The sequence below is a fragment of the Chroicocephalus ridibundus genome, chromosome 2 (assembly GCF_963924245.1).
Source record: "Chroicocephalus ridibundus chromosome 2, bChrRid1.1, whole genome shotgun sequence".
NCBI classification, from domain to species: domain Eukaryota; kingdom Metazoa; phylum Chordata; class Aves; order Charadriiformes; family Laridae; genus Chroicocephalus; species Chroicocephalus ridibundus.
Window position 1 is genome coordinate 90,672,414 of NC_086285.1, and position 25,731 is coordinate 90,698,144.

Genomic DNA, 25,731 nt, shown 5'->3' on the forward strand with positions numbered 1-25,731 from the left:
TGTTTTGAGGAGACTTTCCTAAGAGACTTAAGCTGGTTAATTGGACAAATTATGTCTGGGAAATGCGACAGTGTGAGCCATTCCGCTGAACCTGACAGTATCCTGACAGTGAAGCTGCTAATAGGTTTGATGGTGCAATGATAGTTTACAAGAAACACTCCAGGCCATGCGTCATATTACACTTTAATCTTTTAAGTAGAAAACCTGAGGAAAAGCAGTCTTAAGATGCTGAAAAATGAGGCGAGTATGTTCTTTCACTTCTGAGGGCTTCTGTGTTATAGCACATACTTGTTTTGTGGTGATCTCCTGCAGTGTGGAATGGGGGTGCCAAAGTAGCAAGTCCATGTTATTTCCAGACATAGGGAGTTTGACATGAGTTGAAAGACATCATGTGTAACCAGTCAATTCAGTGATGGTATTATTTCTTTCTTTATTTGTACAAATAGTCCCGAGTCTTGGACAGAATAGTGTAGCGAGAATGCAAAAAATATAAAGACAAAAATGAATTTAATTTTGAACTTTCATTAGTTAATCGGAAATTTCCGTATTTGGAGAAAGAAAAACTTCAGACCCAAATCAATATATTCAGTGTCTGTGTGTCTAAAACATAAACAAGTGAGAAACCTGTGTTTAAGGAAAAGCTAAACGAAATTAAAAGGAATATAATCCATACTGTGTTTTGGTTCTGGTGACTGTAGATCATTGGTATGCTACGGGTGCAAGCTGACATACCCAAGGTGTGCATTAGCTGGTGCTGCCATATGGCCTGTCGTGTCTTACTGGTTAATTTAACCATCTGTCACGTCTTGACAATCTGTATTCACTTTCAGTACTTGGGTTAGGTACCTTTCCTTCTCTTTGGTACTGTGCTTTTCATCACACAGTGCTGGCATATTCCCATTATCTGAGTTTTATTAGTTTTATTTATAATAACATTTGTTGTAGATCATACTGTCATCTTCCAATGTTGTTAGGAGAAGATGCGTGTATTCAGATAAGCATTTTGGAGAGGTTTCTGCATACATTTCTGGGGAAAAAAAAAGTCAATATATGAATGTTTGACTTCTTTCTCCTCCTCCTCTGCCCTGTTTACTCCTGATTCTGCACTTGGGTTCACATCAGCTTCTTTACTACATAAAGTAAACCAGGTTAATGCCTGTAAAATAGGTTTTGTTACATATGAGTTCAGAGTAAAAGTCCTACTGTTCATATTCTTTCTCACATGTTGCTTTTTCAAAATTACAGTGAAGCTATGACCTGATATATTGTATAATTTTTTTTTTTATAAGGACAGTAGCATTTTAGGGCGAGCATCTAAGAGAAAATCATGTCAAAAAGGGGTTTCAGCCCTGATATGCCATTTAAATCAAAAAATTCTTTCAGTCCCCTGGAAAGCATGCAACGTGCCAAAGCTACAAAATTGCTCTGATTCCCTTTTAGTTTCTGTGCCTGCCGTCTCTTATCTCGTTGATGGGGTTGTTGCAATTTTACTATTGTGTGGGGTTCGGTTTTGTTGTTTGTTTTTGTTGTTTTTTTTTTTTTTTTTAAAAAAAAACTTGTAATCTAAGGAAAATTCAGTGCAAATTAGATCGGTGATGTTGTCATTGTACTTGGAATTAAAGTTCATAAAGCCAGTTGTGGATGCCCAATCCTCTTCGTGGTTAAAAAAAAAAAAAAATCAGATCTCCTGAGTACAATGTGTTGTAGCGTTTTCAGAATCAGAGTTTGATACTTAGAGCCTCAAGTAGCTAGAGATACGCTGTGTGTTGAAATGTGGGGGGGCTGCAATCAAGTAAGTTAAATGGTGTAAACACATTACTGGTAAGTGGTAATATAATGGTCATTGAGCTTCACCCTCAGATCATATCTCATTGATGATGTTCCTGTATCATAGACATAAGGAAACTGCTTAACAGGACTCTTGATGAATATATTTTGTGATAGGGGATTCCTAAATGAGGGCTGAATGGTTTATCTGGCCAACTCTGGATGGCTTGCTTCATGTTCAGATGATCACTTGCATATCTCATGCTTCCAATGAGCTCTTAAATCCTGGAGAGGATGGCCGTACCGTATGTTCTTGCTATCAGAGGTGTTTATAGAGAGTATCATGAATTTGCAGGGCTCCTTCTTAGGACTGCAGCAAGGCAGGATGACTGGTTGTAAAGGCTTTCACAAGGGCCACAAACAGAGACTGTGCAGGTTTTATTAAGCATATGCAGATGCCTGTGTATCCATTCATTTGAGTAGTTTTAGTGTCTTCGGTTTCTTGAGATGACAAATGCTGCCAATATAGTGGTTTACTTTATTGACCTAAACTGTCAGATTAGCAGTGTCATCCAAATGTGTCTGTTGTATTTATTTCCATGACCGCCCGGACAAACTCTGACAAGTAATTGGGGATTATTTTGTGTATTTCTCTGAGGCTACACTTGTCTGATTACAGCACTTCCTGTGGAAAGTGAGACTTTGCCTAAAAACAACCATTTCCCTATACTGCTGAAGAACATATCTGAATAATTTGGTAACCTTTAGCTAGTGGGGGGCGGGGTTTGTCATGTAAAGGGTGGAGATTGTCTTTTTGATCCAGTAGGTAGGACCGCACTCCTCCTGAGCTCTTTCTGTTGCCCCTCTTGAATGTCAGAGGAGGGCAAAGTTTGTAGGAATGTGGTATCTTCATCTGGTAAAACTTCTGGCTGGTTCTAGGTTACCATCGTTGCCCTAATCTGATTGATCTGGCCGGGGGCTCACACAATAACCCTGCTGGAGTCTGACCACGGTCTACTTCTACAAGCTCTATAGAGAAACAGAAGAAGGGGCATTCCACTTTCTATTGGCTTTCAGCCTTAACTTGGAGACTTTGGAAGACAGAGAGGACTTTCTTTTCTATGTACTTTGTTCTTATAGATCATCAGTTTCTGTTTAAAATAAAAAATAAAAAAATCCACTACCCTCACCCCCAAATTGTCTGCTTCACTTTTGATACCTCTCACTGCTATTTTAGAGCTTTTTCGTTTTCTCCACACTTGCTGCTGTGATGCACCTCTGGCATTGCAATCAAATAATTTCTCAGTCTTTTGTCAAACTAAAGATTTGACTATTTAAGTAAGTAATTGTGAAACAGTTTCTTCAGCCCCCAGATGATGGTTTAGCTCTTCTCTATGTTTTTGTTTTTCGTTTGTGGTTTGTTTTTTTGTTTTTATTCTAGAAAGGAGAAAAAAAACCCCACTCCTTCAGAACCATTATCATGAGTTCTGTGCCTACTCTGGTGCTAAATACATCATCTGTAATTAACGGCTTGCAGAGCTGTAAATTTAGTAATGATTTCTCTTTGAACTTGTACGTAGACCTGTCTTTGAATGGGCTTGATGCCTTATACTTCCTCAAGGGAAAAATGGCATCATTGTTGGGGATGGGTTGGCCATGGAGGGGGATGAGTGCATTTTTGGAGTATGTCAGAGAGTTGCGTGTTGCCTTGATGCACATCACCACTTTGGTTTCAAGCACCCCAGAGCAGTGCAGCGTTATTACTGGGGTGAAGGGGATGGTGGCTGGTTGAGGTCTGGACAAATGCAGTTTGGGTTGAGCCACGTGTTCGTGATGTTACGTGTAGGGAAGCCACTTCTGAGGGCGATGAGCCTCCTTGAATGCGAGAATGCTAATGGACCTTGGTAATCCGATGTTTTATTGCTTCCTGGTAGTATATTGATTGCTGCTGACCATTCTGACCTTGTTGCTTTTCCAACCTATGTGAGCTTTAGACTGCATTAACGCAAGGGCTTTTTTGAAGCAGATGATACAGCTCAGCTTGCAGCTTCAGGTAGTAAATGATATAGCTGTTTGCTGCTAACCCAAGATGCAGGCAGGAGGTGTGCTATCCCTCTCTCTTTCTCAGTGGCATCAGTGCTTTGAGTTCACGGTCTTTGTTTTGATTGGTTATCCTAACCGTCTTTCCAGTGTCTTCCAAAGTAACATCAAAATATGATGGAGGGGCTGAGTGCGTAGATGAGGTAGGATGCTGTTGGCTGAAATTCATCACACTTCCCCCTTGTTCTTTTTTTTCTTTTTATGATAAAAATTATCAGTGTTCTCCAAAGAGCACTGTTAATTTGTAAATGTAGAAAAGAAATGTAGTACTTATAGAAGGGGCTGTAATTCTTTATTCCGTAGCAAATCTGGTCTCTTGATGCACTGTTGAACCTCTGAAACATTGCCCTCCATTTTTCTATTTTATTTTATTTTTTCCTCTGAATACAGATAGAACCAAGTGCACGGTGAAATTTGGATATAATAATAACAGGCTGTATCTTAGGCCACTCTGAAGGATGCTAGACTGGAGTATTTCTAGCTCTGAGAGTCAAACTCAAAGATGCAGGGTTAAAGAGCATTTTGAAAATGAGGACCATGTAGAATTTAATTCTGTAATAGTGATATCAACTTCCTGGATAATTGCAGTAGTTATAGGTAAAATATGTCTTAGGGATTCTTGGCAGACTTTCTAGTAAGGGGAACAACAGAATTACTTTCAGTAGTGTGCTAATGGCAAGTCAGTCTGAAAAATGTTTGAAGTGAAAAATATGCAAATAGGGTATTCCACTGAAAACATGCATGTATGTTGAAAAATTCAGAAGCAAACACCTATATGGCACAAGCTGATTAGAAAGAAGGAAATGGAATAAATTATTCTTTTCCTCCAGACAATTTGTATTAAAGTTTAAGTAACTTTGTGTGTGTGCATCTTTCTCATTTTTTATCCTCTGTTGCTGTCACATGTTGTTTTATGTGTGTGCTTTGCATTTAAAAAATATTTAGTGTTTGTTTACGCAACAAAACCACTGTCAAAAACACTGTGAATGTGGTATAGATTTTCGGTAGGTGTGGCTACGCTGTTTTTTCTGGGCAGCACAAGCTAAGCTAGTAGAACATCACCCACATCCAGGATTTTAATCTCACAGGAGTATCAGCAAGGGATGTGATAGTTGTATCTTTGATTGCTTTTCTAAACATTTAAATAGCATGTTACTACTTTGTGGTATGGACCTAACCTTTGTCAAGTGTTGCTTGCATACTTGCTTGCTTCTTGCCTTCTAAATGTGTAATGTTTGCATGGCTTCCCCGTGACGCTCCTTGGGAAACTTGCTAACAGACCACAGAACTGAAGTACCTAGGTGACAAAGTGATTCAAATGACAACAGCTGGAAATATATACAGTTTTGAAATATTGTGATAGAAAATAAGATTTTAATAGTAGAATAATAACATTTTAATGCCATTCCAGTTGATCTTACTTAAAAAAAAAGAAAAAAAAAAAGCCTTATCATCAAAATAATTTTCCCAGAAGGCATGTTTAATTTATTCATCCTCAGAGGATTTAAGTTGGAGAAAGTCTTGCTGATGTGATTTTTTTTTTTTTTTTATTTTATTTTTTTTAATGTTGAGGACAAGGTGTTAATAGGGCATGATGGTTCTGTGGTGGTTTAGTAGAGCAGCAAAAAGATCAGCACACTGGAACAGGCTGCCCAGGGAAGTGGTGGAATCACCATCCCTGGAGGTATTTCAAGGATGGGTAGACATGGTGCTTAAGGACATGGAGTAGTGGTGGGTTTGACAGTGTTAACGGTTGGACTCGATGATCTGAAAGGTGCCTTCCAACCTAGATGATGCTGTGATTCATGTCACTACATCTATTCATCAGCTTTGCCTTATTTCATTTGTAGATATAAAGATATGAACGTAAGATGTGAATTTAGTTCTGACTGCTTCTTCCTTCTTCTCTTCCGTTCCTGATTCTTCTGTGGACCCCTCTGGTCTAGGGCATTCCTGGATCTTGTAGCTTAATTTTTTTTTTTTCCCCTCTGTGTGAGAAGATATATGTATCTCTCCAAAATATGTAGTTTTCTTGGAAGAAATGGGGCTTTGGAGTAGATACAGACAGCTGGATGATGCAACTAAAGTGATTAACTGAAGCTGTTGCTGCCCTTGCATGCTGGTTTTAATTGTATGTTGAAAACATTTCTTTCTTTGGGTTTTTTTTGGTTGGGAGTTTGTTCTTTGGGGTTTTTTTGGGGGGTGAGGGGGGGTTGAAGGGCTGCTTTCAAGTAAACTTTTCAAGAAGTAGATCCTGCGTTTGTCACTTTTTCCTCTCTCTTAAGTGTCTTTTATAAATCTGTTTGCAGCTGGGTCTCGGGCATCTTACAGCAGCCAGCACAGCCACCTTGGCTCCGAGTTAAGGGCACTGCAGTCTCCAGAACACCACATAGATCCTATTTACGAAGACAGAGTTTATCAGAAGCCCCCTATGAGGAGTCTCAGCCAGAGTCAGGGGGACCCTCTGCAACCAGCACACACAGGCACATACCGCACTAGTACAGGTAGGTGGATGTAACTTGCATGATTGTCTTTTTATCAGACGTGCCTTATTCTTCAGTATTAATTATTCTTCTCTTTCTAATGGGCTAAACAAAATGTGTTATGTGCATGCCAGTCAAACAAAATACCTCGTGCAGGTGGCAGCTCTGTCAGAAGAATCCCAAAGGCATGCATAAATAGGAGAAATACTTAATGTTGTGCTATACATACAGTGGGTTAAGCTAATTTGGGGAGGGGCCTTACTCATAAGGCGGGAGAATGTTTTTATTACTCTTGTGTATTGTCTTTGAGGAAAACCTGTTGTCTCTGAAGAAATTGCTAGGATTTTGCTTGCAAAGGTATTTTGTGTGTTGCAAAGGGACCACAAAATTCCTTTCATGTGAAGCTAAAGGATTGTTCACTTGCTTTTGAAGTGGATCATACATAAATGTTCTTCCTCTCTCCCACAGAGGTACGCTTAGGTATAGGTACACTTACTTATGTCTGTTGGACTACGGCATAGAGAAAAGCTTCTAGCATCACTGGTTTATCCATAAATAATGATTGTCCATGAAATGCACTGGTGTACAAGTCCTATTTGCAGAATGTCCTCTCAACCAAATGAAATACAGCTGTATGTTGGAACCCACAAATAGATCACAAATCAACAGGGATATTTATGGTATTTAATGCACAAAATAATTAGAGTACATAAATGCTACAGCTAAAATAGCCTAAAGCAGATGTAGAAGAACTTGCCTTAGGAATTGTAAGTATTTCTGGTGTTTTATCTTTGCTGTATTGATCAAAGAGGGAGGATTATGTCCATTCTCAGATCACTCCCATTTTCATCAAGAAAAAGTTACGCGTACTTTTTTGGAGCAAGATACTTTGCTTTCTTTTAAAACTTTTTTTTTATTATTTTTAAAACCATTTTTCCCAGGGCAAAGCTGGCAGTTTTTGCACGTCCAAAATTTCTGTTGCTTTATGCAAGTTTTGGGTGTTCGGAGTACAGGAGAAAATACTTCAAAAGAAGTTTTTCCATAGAGTTCTCTAGTTAAATACCTGTGACAGCTTATACTTTTTGAAGAACACCATTACACCATTTCCTTCTTGTGAGAGAAAATACTGTAGTATGTTTTGTTTAGTCATACGTGTATATGAGAAAAGATTGCTCTTCTTTGCATGAAGGGGACAAGACCTCTGCCTTGATGACTGGGCAGCGGAGGCAGTGATAGTGAATGAAGCAACTACTGATATTGAACTTTACGCCTCATGTTCCACATGCTAGGATTTTGCTTGCAAAGGTATTTTGTGTGTTGCAAAGGGACCACAAAATTCCTTCCATGTGAAGGAACGCTTTCCCAGTTGTGCCCTGAACAGGGTTTCTTGTTTTGCTTGCAAAATATCCCTTCCTTCTCTGGGCTGAAGCAGCGGGCTGGCTTGTGACTGCAGCCTTCACAACCCCTCCTTAAGGAAGGAAGCCCTGTCGACACAGATCACAATTATAGTGAACGAAACTGGGACGCAGGATGTTTGTGGGTAATACCTGAAGATGAGTTTTCAGAAGGGAAGAGGAAAAGCTTAAAAAAAAAAAAAAAAAAACACCCCAAACAAAAAAACCCGCTGATTTGGGTAGCAGAAGCGGGCCCTGCAAAGGTGAATTTTCTTGTACTGTTTGGGATGCGGATTTGAACATTTCTCCAGGCTCAACAACCCCATCAGTCCAGCTTTGTTGGGTTGATCCTTGCTGGCTTTCCCCCTCCACCCCTATCATCGAGGTCAGGGAAATGAAAGCAGGAGGATGTGTGCCAGGCCAATTATTCTGTTGCTCTGTCAATAGCTCTTAGCTGCGGATGCTGTCAGCCTTTCACACAACCAGGCTGAAGAGCTGTCAGCGCTCAGAGGGAATTTTGAGCTGGATCGAATCGGCTCTCGGACTCCTCCTGCCTCTACCACAAATTCCCCTAGGAACATATCCCTTCTGATGAAGACCATAGCGTTTTTCTCAAATTAGCAGAAAGGAGGGGAAGGAGTTCAACTGAAGTTTGGCACACGTAACTTTTTATTTCTTCTTTGAGTTGTCTTAAGTGTTTTTTATTGTAGGACTGAGTAGCTATTTGTCTTGACTATTTGGTGTAAGATATGAGGGATGTAGATTGCTGTGTACTCCCTGAAGATACATGCCAAAGGTTCATGGCCGGTATCTTCTGTGTGCATGAATCGCACCAAGGCAGGGAGGGTGGAAGCTTTAAGGCTTCAGTGTGTTCCTTTAGAGACCACAGTTCACTTTCTTTTGTCTATTAAACAGTACTTCCAATCATGAAGATGGTACATGCTTTTTCCACCTCTGATGGAATAAAAAAGGGAAGGCAAACTTAGACTAAGGACTTTGTCCAAAGCCTGGACTATTTTTCTCTGCAGCTAACATTGCCCATTAGAAACAAAAATTATGCTAGTTATTCTTGCAAGTCATTTACTTCTGTATGTTTGGGATTTTTTTTTTTTGTTTTTAAAAACCATTCTTCCTGAATTAGGAAATTTCACTGAATTGGGAAGATAAGTGACTCACAGAAAGAAAGCTTTTTTTTTTTACTATAGACATCACCACTTTTTCTCTTTTGTGAGCTCTTCAATACTTATTACATTCAGGAATGTTTACACAACTAAGGATAATGCCCACTCAGAGTTTTTCATCCTCTAGGTGAATCAACATTCAATGAGCAGAATTCAATAAGCTAAAATTTCTCTATGGGGTAAACTAAATTCAATTTGTTCTATTTACTCACTGTTTTTTTGAGTGTTGGTTTTTTTAACTTTCTTATTTTCCTTGTATTTCATCCATGACGATAGTTCTTCACTAAGGGCTGCAAATTGCAGAAGATACCAAATAGCAGGAGTTTACTGAACATCTCCCTTACTAGCATAACTTTAGAAAGGGGCAGGATTAATTTTTCATTGCTTTGTGGCTTAAATTATGACCAGGTGTGTTACTGTCATGCTGTCTAAACTAAAAGTAATCTTTCAAACTTGACAGCAGCAGCTGCATAGGCTTTTCTTGTCTATCACTTTTATTTAACAATCCCTTTTGGCCTTCAAAGGGTAATACCTTCTCTCATATAAAAAGAACCGGCCCAAACTTTTACGCTAAAAGGAGCAATAAACGTGAAATTCTACTTTTGAAATGGGAATCCACAAAAGATATAATTGGAGGAAGTACTCAAACATAAATAGCAAATTAATTTACTTGCTGAATATCAGTTTAGAACTTGTATTTGTAACCCAAATAAATAACAGTAATAATGTCTGTTCAGGCAGGTGTGTTACTTATTTTCATTACGTCATGGTTTCAGCTGGGACAGTTATCTTTATTGCTGGCAGCTGGTTTTGGATTTGAGATGGAAGTGGTGTTGCTAGCACACTGGTGGTTTTAGTTGTTGCTAAGCAGTCAGTGCCTTTTTTGCTCCTCATATTGCCCCACCAGCAAGTAGGCTGGGGGTGCACAAGAAGTTGGGAGGGGACACAGCTGGGACAGGTAACCCCAACTGATGAAAGGGCTACTCCATGCCATATGATGTCATGCTCAGTATATAAAGCTGGGGAAAAAGAAGGAAGGGGGGGATGTTTGTAGCGATGGCGTTTGTCTTCCTAAGTAACAGTTACGTGTGATGGAGCCCTGCTTTCCTGGAGATGGCTGCACACCTGCCTGCCCATGGGAAGCAGTGAATGAATTCCTTGTTTTGCTTTGTTTACACACACAGCTTTTGTTTTACCTGTTAAATTGTCTTTATCTCAACCCACGAGTTTTCTCACTTTTAGTCTTCTGATTCTCTCCACCACGCCACTGAGTGGGAGGGAGGCAGAGAGCATCTTCATGGTGCTCAGTTGCCAGCTGGGATTAAACCTTAACAGTTCTTTTTGGTGCTACACATTGGGCACCAAAAAGGACTGTTGTGATTTAACCCCAGCCGGCAACAAAGCACCATGAAGATGCCCTCTCAGTTCTCCACCTCCCTCCCCTGAAGGGTGGGGAGATTAGGGAGAAAAGGAGGGCAAAGGAAAAAACCTCATGGGTTGAGATTGAGACAGTTTAATAGAACAATAACAGTAATAATAATGGTAGAAGTATATACATGATGAAGTAATACACCATACATCACTCTTGCCACCCAGCGAGTTGGTTGCCCAGCCTGTTCTGAGCAGTGATCGCAGATTCCTGCCCCCTGGCCAACCCCCATTTGTATACTGAGCATGATGTCTATGGTATGGAATATTCCATTAGCCAGCTCATTCTGTCTGTACTTCCCCTCAACTTCTATGGGAAGCTGAAAAAAGTCCTTGAATAATATAAACACCACCTGGCAACAGCTAAAACAATATGCATTATCTACGTTTCTTTCATACCAAATCTGAAACACAGCAGCCACTAGGAAGAAAATTAACCTTATGCTGGCTGAAACCAGGATGGTATCATAGAATCACAGAATGTGTTGGGTTGGAAGGGAACTTTAAAGGTCATCTATTCCAACTCCCCTGCAGTAAGCAGGGACATCTTCAACTAGATCAGGCTGCTCAGAGCCTCATCCAGCCTGGCCTTGAATGTCTCCAGGGATGGGGCCTCCAGCACCTCTCTGGGCAACCTGTTCCAGTGTCTCACCACCCTCATTGTAAAGAACTTCTTCCTAATGTCTAATCTAAACCTACCCTAGGTTTAGTTTAAAACCATTGCCCCTCGTCCTATCGCTACATGCCCTTGCAAACACCCCCTCCCCATCTCTCCTGTAGATCTCCTTCAGGTACTGGAAGGCCACTATAAGGTCTCCCCGGAGCCTTCTCTTCTCCAGGCTGAACAGCCCCAACTCTCTCAGCCTGTCCTCGTAGGAGAGGTGCTCCAGCCCTCGCATCATCCTCGTGGCCCTCCTGGACCCGCTCCAACATGTTCATGTCCTTCTTGTGCTGAGGGTTCCAGAGCTGGGCACAGTACTCCAGGTGGGGTCTCACAAGAGCAGAGTAGAGGGGGAGAATCACCTCTCTCAATCTGCTGGCCACGTTTCTTTTGATGCAGCCCAGGATGCAATTGGCCTTCTGGGCTGCAAGCGCACATTGTTGGCTCATGTCCAGCGTTTCATCCATGAGTACCCCCAAGTCCTTTTCCGCAGGGCTGCTCTCTATCACATCATCCCCTGGCCTGTATTAATAATGAGGATTGTCCTGACCCAAGTGCAGGACCTTGCCCTTGGCCTTGTTGACCTTCATGAGGTTTGCAGGGGCCCACCTCTCTAGCTCGTCCAGGTCCCTCTGGATGACATCCTGTCCCTGTGGCACATTGACCGCACCACTCAGCTTAGTGTCGTCAGCAAACTTGCTGAGAGTGCACTTGATCCCACTGTCTATGTCATTGATGAAGATGTTTAACAGCACCAGTCCCAGTACGGATCCCTGAGGGACACCACTTGTTACCCCTCTCCAGCTGGACATCGAGCCATTCACCACCACCCTCTGGATGCAACCATCCAGCCAATTCCTTATCCACCAAACGGTCCACCCGTCAAATCTGTATCTCTCCAACTTGGAGAGAAGGATGTTGCGGGGGACCATGTCAAAGCCCTTACAGAAGTCCAGGTAGATGGTATCTGTAGCTCTCCCCTTGTCCACTGATACAGTCACTCCATTGTAGAAAGCCACTAGGTTTGTCAGGCAGGACTTGCCCTTGGTGAAGCCATGCTGGCTGTCTCGAATCACCTCCCTGTCTTCCATGTGCCTTAGCATAGCTTCTAGGAGGATCTGTTCCATGATCTTCCCAGGCACAGAGGTGAGGCTGACAGGGCGGTAGATCCCAGGGTCCTCCTTTCCACCTTTTTTAAAAATGGGTGCAATGTTTCCCTTAATGGGTGCGATGTATCCACCCGTAGTCTATGGGCCATCCCTCTGGTGTTTAGGTTAAACCATGACACCTTATAAACCTAAAAGCCTTACATTACTATTATTAACTTAGAATTTAAATCAATAAAGATAAGCTTATTTGATGGGATATTTACATGAACACTGATGGAATTTGAAGGGGGCTATTACTTAAGAAGGGGTAAGGATTACCTTTCAGCCAGAGTGGGACACAGAGCTGGCGATTGTTTGCTTATTTGCAGAACTGGAAGTTTGGGCTAGGAATGTAGTCCTTAATTACTGGCATTTAATTCACATTAAACATGAAACAGGTCTTGCTGTTTAGCAAGCCTGGGATTTCTGTAGCTGCCTTGAAGAAGCAGCTTGGCTGCTCAGGTTCTGGGCTGTCAGTGCCGACCTGCAGCAGGGGAGCATGGCTTCAGCAGCGGTGGGGTCTGTGGGATCAGTTCCCATCACCTTCTGGAAGCTGGCAGCACTTTGGAGGTTGGTAATGACACTTGCCTTTCATCATGATCCCTTGGTGAAAGAGACGAGCCCTCTTTTCTAAAAAGGATGTGATTTCCGTATGAAGTTATTAAAAGCTTTGAAAGAGTGCTGTCCCCACCGGTCTGGGAGGCAGGGGTGGTAGTTGGGAGGGCTGTGTTTATTCTGAACTCTCCACAAACTTGGGCTTTATCAGTGAAATAAGTGCTGCTGGTTTAAAGCAAGGCTGACTCTGGTAACTATGGACATTTAGATCTCAAAACCTATGGAGTGTTCATGCTTTAAGAGCCCTCGCCTGGTTTCAGGGCTGCAGGCAAGTATCTTTGTCCTCGACCTCACACAAGTGGCAAGGATGAACCAGCAATTACACCGGAGGGGTGAACCTGTCCTCAGCAGCTCTGTGAAGGATGTACACATCTCGCTGGCACCAGGGGAACCTTGATGGCCTTGAAGAAAGTTTAAGGATTGCCTCAGGATGCACAGCCTGTGGATGATCTCTGCCTCTGGCCCCTGAAGGTCACCATAGGGAAGGCCTCGTGATGCAGCTCAGTTGTGGGAAGTCCAGCAGCTTTGTATGGTTGCATGGCCAGTTGGCATTAGTTTTGAGTGCTGGATGTGTGGAGCTGAAGTACCTCCTTGATGAAGACAGGGCACATGAGGAAGGCACTGTGAGGGCTCTTTTGTGCCTCCCAGAGAGAGGGGGAAAGGGTTAGGAAAAGGAAGAGTAGGGTCTGTGGCTGATACTGCTGAAATTAAAAAGAGGACTCCGACATGAAAGATTTATTGAAAGGAGGTCAAACAGTGAAAGGAGAAGCAGTCAAAGTTTGCGTTGCCTCTGAAGAGTGGCTTAGTGTGGGACTTGAAGGGTTTACCAGGCATGTTCTTGCACTGGGTTATCAGTCAGGGAGCATGTGTGGGGCAGGGGCTCCTGCAGCACTTCTCGTGCTACCTCCAAAGCTGCCTGATGTCTCTGTGTGCTCAGGTGGTTGCCATGCTGCCCTGCAGCTTCTCTGGTGGCCTCCTGTCTGTCCGTCAGGCTAGGTCTCCCCGAGCTTCCTCCCGCTGGGGCTTGGGTGGTTCCACCAGTGCACCACCACCTCTGAAGCTTTCTCTTAGCGAAAGCTGTGCTGCCACAGGCTGCACCACCTCCTGGGTGCCATGGTGGAGAGTGCTGGTCAAAGAGAAGAGGGCTGTGATGTTCGTGATGGCAGGCGCAAACCAGAAGCATGGCTCTCTGCGAGTTGGGTTTCTCTGTGGAGGGAGAGTGCTGTCAGGAGAGCTGTGGAGCGTCAGGGGGCTCCCTTTTTGGAGGGAAGAGTTATCGTTTGTTCCTGGATGTGGCTTCTGTTCAAGCGCTTTCCGGCAGCAGGGAAAACTCAGTGTTCCATTCCGTTGTGATGCGGCTCAGGAAAAGCTGCTGAAAGTGAGAAATACTGTTGTGTTTCTGGACAGATGCTGCCCTGCTCTTCTCTGCCTTCCTTCCCACTCCTGCCTGGTTCTTCATTCGCTGGAGGAAAGGAGTCTGTACTGAGGGATGCTTTATGTCAAGTCTTGCTCCTACTTATTTGTAACTTGGTCTTTCTCCTGTAAAAGTGTGTCTTCCTGTAGTGGGGTAGGGTCAGCCTTTGCTCCCGAAGTCCAGTCTTTGTTCATGGGTTAAACATGCTGCTGGAGGGATGGGAAGAGGATGCAGGCGACCGTGCCAGGGTTTGCTGCTTTGCCCCTGCTGCATTTGGCCCAGGCTTTTGCTGTCCTGGAGGTTAAGTGGTGTCTGGGGGCAGGATTTACAAGGAAAATTGGCGTTCCTTTTCTCGTCACTGAGCTGGTGACTTTCTCACAATGTGGCTGAATTGTTTCTCTTTTCTGCCTCCTTTGTCCATCTTGTGAGGTGCCTGTGGTGAGGATCAGGTCTCTATCCTAAAGGAGAGGGAGAAGCAAAACCCCCTTTCTCTGCCGTCCCAGACAGGAGCAGCCCATATAAAACTGATTGCACTGTTGGTTTGTTTTTTTGCAGGGGGGAGAGTTGCTAGTTTTGATGCTTGTGGGTGGTCAAATGCCTCTGACCTCTTCCTCCTCTCCTCCTTTGCACTGCACAAGCGAAGCTCTTCAGTGTCCCATCACCTCCCATTCTCAGTCCCAGGTTCACGTGCCATTCTCCCCCACTCCCTTCATAATACTCCTCCATAACTGCCAAGTGCAAGTCAGTGTTTTATTTATTTTTTTTTTAGCAATTGAGATTTTTACAGTAATACGGAGAAGGGTATTGCATGTACCGCTTAATGCTGCTTCCCAATACCCAAGTACTTCATTTGCTGCATGTTTTTTATGCTGGTCTGGCTTAGGCTTTCTTTGATTCTCAAAATTTTATCATGTCTCAGCTCTTTTGTAGTCCCTTACAAAAGGAGCACAGGGCTACGAAGGATACATGAATTGATCCAAGATACATCATCTTCACTATCCTGTAAATATTTGTTTTCATACATATAAAGTACTGGATACATTTGATGTTTTTAGAAGTCATTATTTCAAGGTGAAGACTTTTTCATATTGTGAGGCAATTTTCTAATATTTGAAAAATTTGCTATATGAAGAAAGCTAGACATCTGTATCCCGTAAGAGTGGTTTACTCTTCTTTCAATGATAAATAAGCCTATTTTATTGCAGCCCTGTGGCATCACAAACTGATGGTGGTTTTCTGTGTCTGCTTTTACAGATAAACTTGCTCTTTAACCATTTTTAAGGTTTTTAACCTTAAATGTTTAACCTTTCAAGGTTTTTCTTTTTTTTTTAGTGGTTATGAAATATTTTATAACAGTATTCAGATATCTGAAACAAATATGAGAATGTTTTTTGAAACGTTACTTTGAGAGGTATCTTTTTGATAGTCTTTTGCGATACCTTACAGCAAAGCGGTCCCTTGGTAAGTTGTTCTCTTTTGCCATTTCGATTCACTGAAGTTGTCTATGACTTAAACATAGTGAAAAAACTTCAGAAAATGAGCACAGCATTCTTATGTTGAAGTGAGACGTTGTAAAAATGACGTTGTGGGACTCCAATTTTAATGTCATGATGAATTCCACATAGAGGGCTTGTGGAAGAGTAACTGCGGCTCTGGGAGTCAGACTCTGAGTTTGAGCCTGGCACATCACCAGTGGCAGGATCCCCAGGGCCGTTTGTATCCTGGTTGCCCCCAGCTATCTCATCCTTCCCCAGGTTTTGTTAGTATTGCTTCTTGGCATGGAACTGGAATAAAGTTAACCAGATGTATCACTTGTAATCCCATAGGCTTCAGATTAATGAATAAAAGGAATTATAAGTGGGTTAGAGGGGGGAAAAAAATAAATATGCAATTATATATACGTATGCAGTTAGGTGTTTTTACATTCTCACAGTGAGCATCAATGAGTGCAGTGGTGTAGTTTTAGTTGCTTTCAGAGCAACATCTAGGTATTAATGAAAAGCTGCTGTTACATGCTAGTTCCTGTATTACAAATACTTAATTTAAAACTGAAAAGGGAACCTCAGTTTCAAGAATACTTGTCTTTATTTGGCTTTAAAGTTGTCACTTGAGGCGAAAAGGAGCAGCAACAGAAAAATCAGCTTTGACTAAGCCCCACTTACATCGAACACTTTGTCCATTATACTAATTCTCAAATCTTTATTTTGTTTTTGTTCAGCCTGAAGTGCAATAGTTAGGTGTTAAATACCAACCATTGGCTCTTTCTGCTTAGGTTGTGGGTTTTTTTCTGGCTGGGGGACAGGTTGGTTTGTTTGGTTTTTTGTTTTGTCACAAGCGGATGTGCTGTGCAGGGGCATACTGTGATGCCACAGCTGCAGATTAATTGAGAATCATGCTGGTAAATCACACAGCATGGAGTTCTGGCTATAGGACGTAATGTTTTCAGGGAAATTAAAAAGAAAAATTATTCCTACCGCTGCATCTCTATTAGTTTGGTAATGTTGTGATAATAGACCTGTATTCCTAGCTGACATCCACTTGATAACATTGCTTTGGGAGAGAGAATTATAGGAAACAAGCGGGGAACAAATCTTCAGTACAAAGTAAATTGAGCACAAAATACCTTGGTGATCTGCATAGTGAATAAGAAGTCACCTCGAAGCAATGCAAAGTCATAATCCCATTTCATCTGACAGATCCGGGGTGTCTGCTGTAACCTTATCAGTGTAATGTTCTTGCTTACATGTTTTTAGGTGATTCTTTTTCCAGGTACAACGGCATCTTCTCTGAGAAAGAATTATTTTATTTCCTTCCTATTAAAATTTTGGCAGGAGTGTAATAAAAGACATTGTTTTCAACTTCAGTGGCATCCAGTGATGGCTGTAAAGCTGTGGACAAGAGCAATGAGAGAGGGAGGGAAGTGGCAGGAGGTGAAAGCCCTGCGGAACCACCTTTGTAATCTGTGAGCAGTGTCCCCCTCAGAGTGGAGAAGCATTTCTCCATGTAAGATATTCGTAGCTTCAAAGTATTGAGCCCGTGATTGGGTTCCATAGAGAAATTGTACCCATCTGAAGACAGCCCAGGTTTCACTGGTGCTCAGAACAGAATCCTTTTAAAATGGTCGGTATCCGGAGCTTTCTTCCTCTGTCTCACGAACAGGATACCTCCAGAGGCTTGCGGTTTGGCCTGTGTATTTTCTAATTCTTCTAATCTCCTTTTTTAATAGAAGGATGACTTAGAGCGTGTCTCAACACTTCTCAGATGTCCCTTGACTTTTGCCACCTATTGAGGGAGAAGTGTGACTATAAAATCTTGGTCAGGGAAGTATATACCCTGTAAATCTCACCTGCCACTGTTGAGAAAATACAGTGTCTACTCTGTGCCAGAAACTAACAGTGTATTTATCATTTATTTACTGTATAGGTGTAGTCTCAGGTTAAAGTCTGGTCACATTACACTTTAGTGATGCAGGGCTGTGTCCATTCTCTTTTATTTATTTCAGTGTTGTGTAGAAATACAAGGCTGTCATTCATGAAATAAGAAGCAATTCATACACCTTTCATAAATCTCCTTCTTGTAAATCTTTGCTGAACAAAAACACAGTGCTGTGCCTGAGGTAACTACTCAGTAATGTCTTCAAGACAACTAATGCTTTTGTTAGAGGATCATTCTTTCTGCAGCATTATATTTAAAGGCACTCTTTTAAAAATTACCGGCCCATTATTTATTTTTTTTATAGAAGACTGCCTACTTTTAGAGGTAGTGTCTTCCTCTATCATAGTTTCAGCAGCTTATGTGTAGGGTTGGAGTTTTTATGAGTACAAGTATTCAAAGATGTGAGTTTTTACCCTGATGGGCCCAGCAACTTTCAAACTGTCATTGTCGGAAGTTGGGTTAATGTTTGAGGTGTACGTATCACATGGTCTAGCACTGCAATACAAATGTGGTTAACTTAATAGTAAAATAACTACTCCAGAGTGGAAACTATTAATTAAAATAGCTGAAGCTCGGTAAGGTGTTCTAAAAAATACCAGTTAGTAGCCATTTTATTACTTAGGATTATAGTGTACTAAATAGGGAGAAATCAAAATCCGAAAGAGAAGACATCCATGTGTTTGATGGCTATAGCATGATGCAGTGCAGGTTGTTCATCTGTTATTATCTCATAATATTTATACATTTTTTTTTATGGTAATTGTAACTTTCGCCTGTGCGTTCTGTTTTATGTTGCCCAGCTGGACAGGAAACTTTTAACAGGGTTTTCAAGAGAAGGTGAATTTGGAGTGAAAACAGAAATTTAGTTGCAGTAAGCCAGTCTATGCGCAGTAGTATGGTCTGTGGGGTTTCGCTGTGATCAGGTTTTATAATGGTTATGATCATTATGTCCCAGGGGCACAATGTGAAACCGCGTAGAGGTTTCACAAAGAGGAGGAAAGTGATGTGTGTGTCTTGTGTTGTGCCATTGCTCAGGGTTGAATTTTATCTCCAGTGAGGAGATGAATTTTACTATCTCAGATTCTGAAAGGGCAGTTGCTTTTAAGAGCCTTGGCAGTTGTGGCTTTCTCTGTTTAAATGCTCATGTAACAAATGCATCAAACTGCACATTCTCCCCTAATTGTGGGATGCAACTGAGAGAGACAAGAGACAATCTGAGAAAAGATCTTGGCGTAACACCTTTAGCAGCCAAAGTTGGCATCTGATTACCACGTTATGTGGACACACCACTTTTTTCGTGCAGAGCAGCAGCACTGAAACACGCTAGAAGCCGAGTCTGAGAATGGAAGTTGCATATATTAGTGGAGATTAAAATCCAGCAGATTTAAAATGCAGTCAGTTCCTGGAGGTGGAAAGGAGTATTTTTTTATTTTTTTATTTTTTTTTAACACCACAAAGTTGAAAAACACACCTTCTGCCATGTTTGGTTGTAAAGATGGAAGGAAGTCACTCCTGCCTTGAGTCAGAGAGTCGGGAATCCAAAATAAATGGAAATATGTAGTTGCCTGGGGAATCCCATTTCCTCGGTGTCCCCTCAAACTATGTGAATTTCAAAATGATGCTTTAGCTGTATACACTTTGGAGATGCAGGCTGTGTTACTGTGATGGACACCCCGTAACTCTGGAACCTGATAGTGAAGGATGACTAGAGGGAAGTATGTAGAATTTGAGAAGGTTGTGAATATGGAGAGGCTGGGCACAGCAGTGAAGCTTCGGAACAGCCCTGGCGGTGGAAGAGGCTGCATTCAACTTCTGACTTCAGGTTTCGCTGAAGTTGCATCAAGCACAGCTGCAAATAAACTTTGATTGGAACTCATTCATCTCAAGCACCGTATCTGTTGTACTGAAATACAAATTTCTAAGATACAAACTCTGTTACCATTGCTGCTCACTGAATTATGTGTCTACCTGTTTCTTGCTTTAGAAGTACAAAAATCCTTACCGATGACTATTCATAAGGTATGTATTTGCTTCCATTGCTAACCCTAATGGAATTAGGCGATTTCAGATTGATACCAGCTAATCACATACTTGAACCCATAAATAAAATAATTAATAGTAAAGAAATGCCAAGTCTAAATTGGTGATTAGGAAATTATTCCCCATATGCTAAGGGTTAGGCAATGGCTGTTATATGGCTTCCCCCAATGGAACTGTTCAATAAAAGAAAAAAAGGTACGTATTTCAACCAAAAAATAAGTATGAAAGGAAAACTAAGATGCAGACAATGTGAGAATGTGCAAACTGAAGTGGGACAATATAGACAAAAGGAGCCTTCAAAGTGACCAGATACCAGCTATTCTGTAAACAGAGGAATAGCTCAGAAACCGAAGAAGCAGTATTTTCTTTCACCGATTCTGTCTGCGTTATGGAAAAACATCAGTTTCTAAGCAAAGGAATGTTCAGCCTTATTGTAACAATTAGTGTCAGATCTAAAGAACGCTCTTAGAAAATTGAAATGAAAAGATACATCAGTGCAGTAGCAACTTCAGTCTTCAAAGATTGTCAGTTTTTGCATTGGAAGAGGACTTATTAAGCATGACAATATGCAGAACACAAGTGATGTTTCCTTGGTTTCTATGAAGCTAGGAGTTGTTCTCCTGCAAAAGCGGCACGCGAATACCACGATGGTCAAGAGATGATTTTAAGATTATTTTGTTTTGAAAGAATCAAATAGCAAGTGGGTAACAATTCATTACTCGCACATACAATCACTTTGAGTGTGTTTATGATCTTCATTAGGCTTAGTCCTCTGCAGCTGCCAGCGGTGGGAGTGAATCAGTTCGTTAATTCAGAGATGCCCTGAGTATTTCCCACAGAAGTGGCAGCATGGTGGCTAAATGGCTACCTCTGGTTTTGAAGATGGGATGGGAACGTATGAACAACATAAATCTCCTGTGATGCCATCTGGAAGAGACGCGGATGTTGCTTTGATTATAAAGGCTTTCTCCTTACCACGTTCATGGAAATATCTAATGATAAAAATATTACTGAATACGTGCTTGCAACAGCATGTAGATGCGCTGATTACAAGCAGGTGTGACAGCCAGGTATAACCAGGACCTGAGAAAATTGTGACTAACATGCTTGTGGGTGGGAGAGAGACCTTTTTTGCTAAGCACCGTGCTGTTCAGTATCTGTTTCTTTCGTTTGCTTGCATTTCCCCTGTACAGCGCGTTACATTCCCCTAAACGGACATACCCGGTAGAGCAGAGAGACTGCCTAAGTGCCATACCCGCCTCTTTGAAGGCACTGAGCTGAGCATGGTGGAGCTGACTGGAGGGAAGGAGCTTGTATCTCCCCTGAAATACACAAAACGTGAATATTTGGAGAAAGCTGGGGCCAGCAGAAAGAACTAGGTGGAACAAGGCTAGCTGAGCGTTTGAAGCATGACTAGAAATCCCTGAGAGAAGGAGGGGACGTGGAGGTGATAGAGGGAAAGAGGCTTTCCCACTTGACTGTGTGGAGTTCGGTGCAATCCTGAAAGCCCTAAAAGAGTGATGCGTGGAGAGCAAAGGCTTGCTGGATGGAGAAGAGCTTGTGTGAGGATGTAAGGGAAGATTTGCTTACAGATTCCTTTGATTTCTCTTTGGCTGAGAGTTTGGAAACTGGAGTTTTCATTGCAAGATTAGTGACAAAATGGAGAGTGTGGAGAAGCAAGGGAGAAGAAAATGGAGAAGAGGAGGAGCAGAAAGTTGTGATAGTTTTGACTGTGTTTTTTCTGTTTTGACTGCAAGAAATGATGTGGCAAAGTTCCCAAGCTACATAGGACTTCTGTCCTATGGGGGGGTGGGGGTTTCCCCCCTCTTTCAGTGTTTTTAGGTTCCCTCAACCATATATTTTTCTAAAATCTTATGCTTACAATGTGAAAAAGTGCTGCTAAAAGTAACTGCTAAGCAAATTTATTATTATTATAATACATGTAATATCATACATCTTGATGAACAGTGTTAAACTTGACTGCTTGTGCTTGTTACTTTTGATTGCTGATTTGCTCCAAGTCTGATTGTAATCCATCTTGCTAAACTTCTATTGCAGAAAAGCTAGTGCCTGCTCTAAAACACTGACAACGTTTACAAATAAAAAGTGTTTGTATCCCCCAAACTTGATAAATTCTGTTTACTAATTGACAGAGAATGCACAGTGTTATCTTTATGGTGTACTAGATGGGGGAAAATATCTGGTTTATGACTCTTCCTGTATATTTGCTACCACTAGAATGCACTGCATTTGTATCATTTATGACTTCCTAGAGGGATGGTGGATGTACCTTGCAATGAAAGGACATCTTACTGAGATCCAATTTTCGACTTTCACCTGAGAGTGAGAATCGGCTGCAGGTGCAAATCAGTGGAGAAAAAAGAAAAAAAAAAAATAAAGAATTGCGAAATCTGTATGAAAGGCACAAGGAGAAGGTTAACACAGGGATTGAATGTCTAATATAGAATAATAAGACGAAAATTTTACAAGGTAATATCCACAAGTTAAACAGCAGCATCAGCCAAGTAATTTTCAGGAAGAAGGTGTTACAAGATAAGTCTCATAAATGAGTTTATCCTTTCTGAAGGTTTGATCTCACATATGTTAACTGGGCAAAATGCCCTCTGACTTTTAAAAAGTCTGAAAATTTTAGCAGTTCTTAGTGAATTTGGTCTCCCTAAGATACTTAGGCGTGGTGTAGTAGTATGCCTGCCTAAATCAATGTGTTCTTGCTTTTTGGGTTTTGTTAGTTGTTTCCAGAGATGTCATAGATTTTAAAATAAAATACAAAACCTGAAAGTGAATTTCGAAGTTGAATATCTCATTATGAGCATGGTTGGAGACACGCGTAAATTTTCAACATTAATATAAAAGTTGCATTGTCTTTGATGCTAGGCAAAAGCCATAGAAAATGATGAAGGCTGGCTTTTCTATGTGCTCTTTCTGCAATCAAGAGAACCGTAATCAGGGCACACATCAGGTCTTTGGAGGGTTTTCTCTATAGTTAGCAGGGGCTTTTTGTTCTCTTTGGCAAAAATTTGTTAGAATGTATTAGATGTTTGTGTGGTACCCCAGATGCTCAGTTTTCTGGGGATGTGATTTTGGTGCTGCAGTAGTGAAGGGTTGAGATGATATGGTATTTTCAAGGTATTAATGACATGCCAAGTTAAAACAAAGTCTTAAAGAAATTTTTAGGTGACAAACTGAAATCTCTTCACTGAGATTGTAGTTCTTGATTTGCACACTTGGGAATTCTCAATGAAACCCCTTTCTCAACTCAAAATTAAACCCCTCCTCCTCGAGCATGATTCTTATATTGAAGTTTAAAATTTCATGAATGTATAGAGATCTGTTGGCCTCCCACTGAGCCTGTTATTTGCTATACCCAGTATCTGCTAAGCTGTGGCAGAGAGTGGGTGCCGTGACCCTGCTGTCAGTGGGACCCAGCCTCAGCATTGTAGGATGCCGTCCGTGCAAGCCCCTCTCGTGCGCTTGGAAGGGGTGGCCAGCTGCCCCCTATCTCCCCATGCCTTTGCAAGGCCACTGTGCCCAGCAGTCCTGGGAAGGAGCCTCCGGTCAGCTGCCCAGTGCAAAGGGAGCAGAACAGAACTTGTGAGACTTACTATGGGGCATCAACCACTGAATTCCCTTGTAAATTTTTAAAAAGTGGGGGCAGCAGTCACTGTTTAAAAATGGTGCTTTCATGCATTGTTCCTTAGGTAAAGCAAGATAGGGGAGAAAAAAAGGTTTGAGGCCTTTTGGTTCTTTGATTTTGATCTTGATCTCCTTGTCAGTTTTTGGACCGTTGAAGACCAGAGTGAGTTCTGGTTTTGTGGACAACTTTATCTCCAAGCTTCTCATTAAATCAACGAGGCGTCAAGGTGTCCACAAAACTAGACCTCCTTCTTCACAGTCTGGTCATGACTTTTGGTTGTACCTTTGTGCAGAGTCAGAATGGGGTCTGCCGTAGACCCAACGTGATCCCGCTTCAACTAGGCTAGATCCCAGGAAGGCTGGGCTGGTGGCTGGTGCTGGGAGCCGGGAAGGCAGCCCTTTTTCTCCAGAAACAGCACTTCTGTTGCAACTCCTTCCCACCCCTCTCTTCCCTTGTTGGGGCAAACCCCCGACCCTTGTCAAAGTAGTATTGCATCTTACGCTGAGCTGATTCTGGTCGATGTGTAGCTGGCTTGGATTTGAGAGAAGTTAAATGGAAAAATTAGAGGAAGGGGTAAGCGTCTTCAATTTGAAAACACATTAAAAGGTTGCATTGACCACCTGGAAACATAGCTGGCACATGAACGCTTTCTGGTCCACTCCAAGTGTGTGCCTTCTGGATGCCCCTGTGCTCTAATGAAGATTTACTGTTGCTGGGTGAGGCAAATGGACTTCTGAGTTTATTTATTTTAATAGACATAATCACTACGGCTTTGCTCTTATAATAGCTGAATAGAAGGGAGATCTCGATAGACAGAAAGTTTGCCATATCCTAAAGAGCCACACTTCAGTCAGTAAGTCTGGCTGCCGAAAGGATTTGTTTAAGCAAGAGGAACATATTGGTAGGAGATGGCTTTGCTTCAGTTTTACATTAAATTGTTTTTGTAAAAATGTCTGCTAAAGCTTAGCTCTTTTACAGTCCACAAAGGTGGCTGTAGTCAAGTTGGGTGTAGAACTTATTCTAAAGTATTAGCTATTTGGTTTTTCTGTTTTCCTTTTAACTGATCTGGCCAAACACGCTTATCTGTGACTATTTAACTCAGTCATAGATTTGTCTCATTCTTGTATTCTGACTATGGCACTTCTGTGTTCGTTGCGATAAAATTCAAAAGGAAGTAACAGTTTGCTAGGAAGATAATTTGAGAAATGAATCAGAGTGACTCAAAAAGCATGTAGGTGTTAGGGTGACAGCTAGTTTCAGTTCATATAAATAGCTATTTTGATAACAAGACAAAGGAGAAAATAGAAAGAAAAGTTTTCAAAGAATTTAAAAACAAACACTATTTCCATTGAAATGTCTTGCAAAGGAGAGGAAGGGAAACACAGTGGACTATTTTGCAAAGCAATCTACATTACAATGAAGTTCTCGTTTTCAGCAGTATTAGTGTTGTAGGGTTTTTTGCAGTTCCCCATATAATGTGTCAAAGCTAGCAGCATATTCTGCATAGTGACAGTACTTATGTCAGTATACCATTACATTTGTGCTTTTTCACTTGAAAATATTTCCAGTGTTTTCTCTAACTTGTTTTTTTTTTTTTTTACTCTCTTTCTCACAAGGCACCAAATTTTGGTTTTGAACTGTGTGTATTTTCTGTTAAAAAGTGATGTTTTCCTTGTGTCTTGCTATATTCCTAAAACTGAATTTAGCATGATTTATGCATGGGATGTTTCAGTATGCTAATACTGTTACTGCATGTTAACTGATGCGGTTTTACAAAAAGGTCTGTATGTGTCTTATTACCTTATTTCTTAAGGAAATATATACTAGCATTTAAACAAAAGCAGTACTTGTAAAATGTTGCTGTATATGTAAGTTAACGTAATCATAGACTGGTTTGGTTTGGAAGGGACCTTTAAAGGTCATCTAGTCCAACCTCCCCTGCAGTGAGCAGGGACAACTTCAACTGGATCAGGTTGCTCAGGGCCCCATCCAGCCTGGCCTTGAACACTCCCAATGATGGGGCAATAGGTAAATCGGTGATTTCACTTACCTATGTTTACAACAAAGTTACAAGACAATACTTGTTATTGTAAAATTATATACTTCAGAGCCATAAGAAAAAATGAAAATAAGGCAAAAAATTGATACAAACATAAAATTTTCAGGTGTTGTAACTTTGACAAGTACTAGGTCACACGGAACTGCTGTGGTTGTATTTAAAGCTCAGTCTTGTTCATTTGCTGTCACTTTGAGATAAAATGCTTAAAGTCCCTTTCATGGACCTATAATATATTAAAAATATTTATTTTCTTAAAATGTAAATGTGCAGGTTAATGAGAAATGATTGGGAAATCTATTATGAAAACCTGTCTGTTGAATATGCGGTTTTGCCTACAGTTTTGCATATGAC

The 25,731-nt window shown here is 41.4% G+C and overlaps 1 protein-coding gene across 4 annotated transcripts in view; it reads left to right on the forward strand.

Annotated features, from left to right (window-relative positions):
• Positions 1 to 25,731, forward strand: part of CTNND2 (catenin delta 2) — a 680,238-nt gene that overhangs the window by 403,018 nt on the left and 251,489 nt on the right. For all 4 annotated transcript variants that reach the window (XM_063326147.1, XM_063326148.1, XM_063326150.1 and 1 more), the window contains one exon: positions 6,177 to 6,371. In XM_063326147.1, coding sequence (XP_063182217.1) covers positions 6,177 to 6,371 — 195 coding nt within the window. The remainder of the gene's footprint in view (positions 1 to 6,176; positions 6,372 to 25,731) is intronic.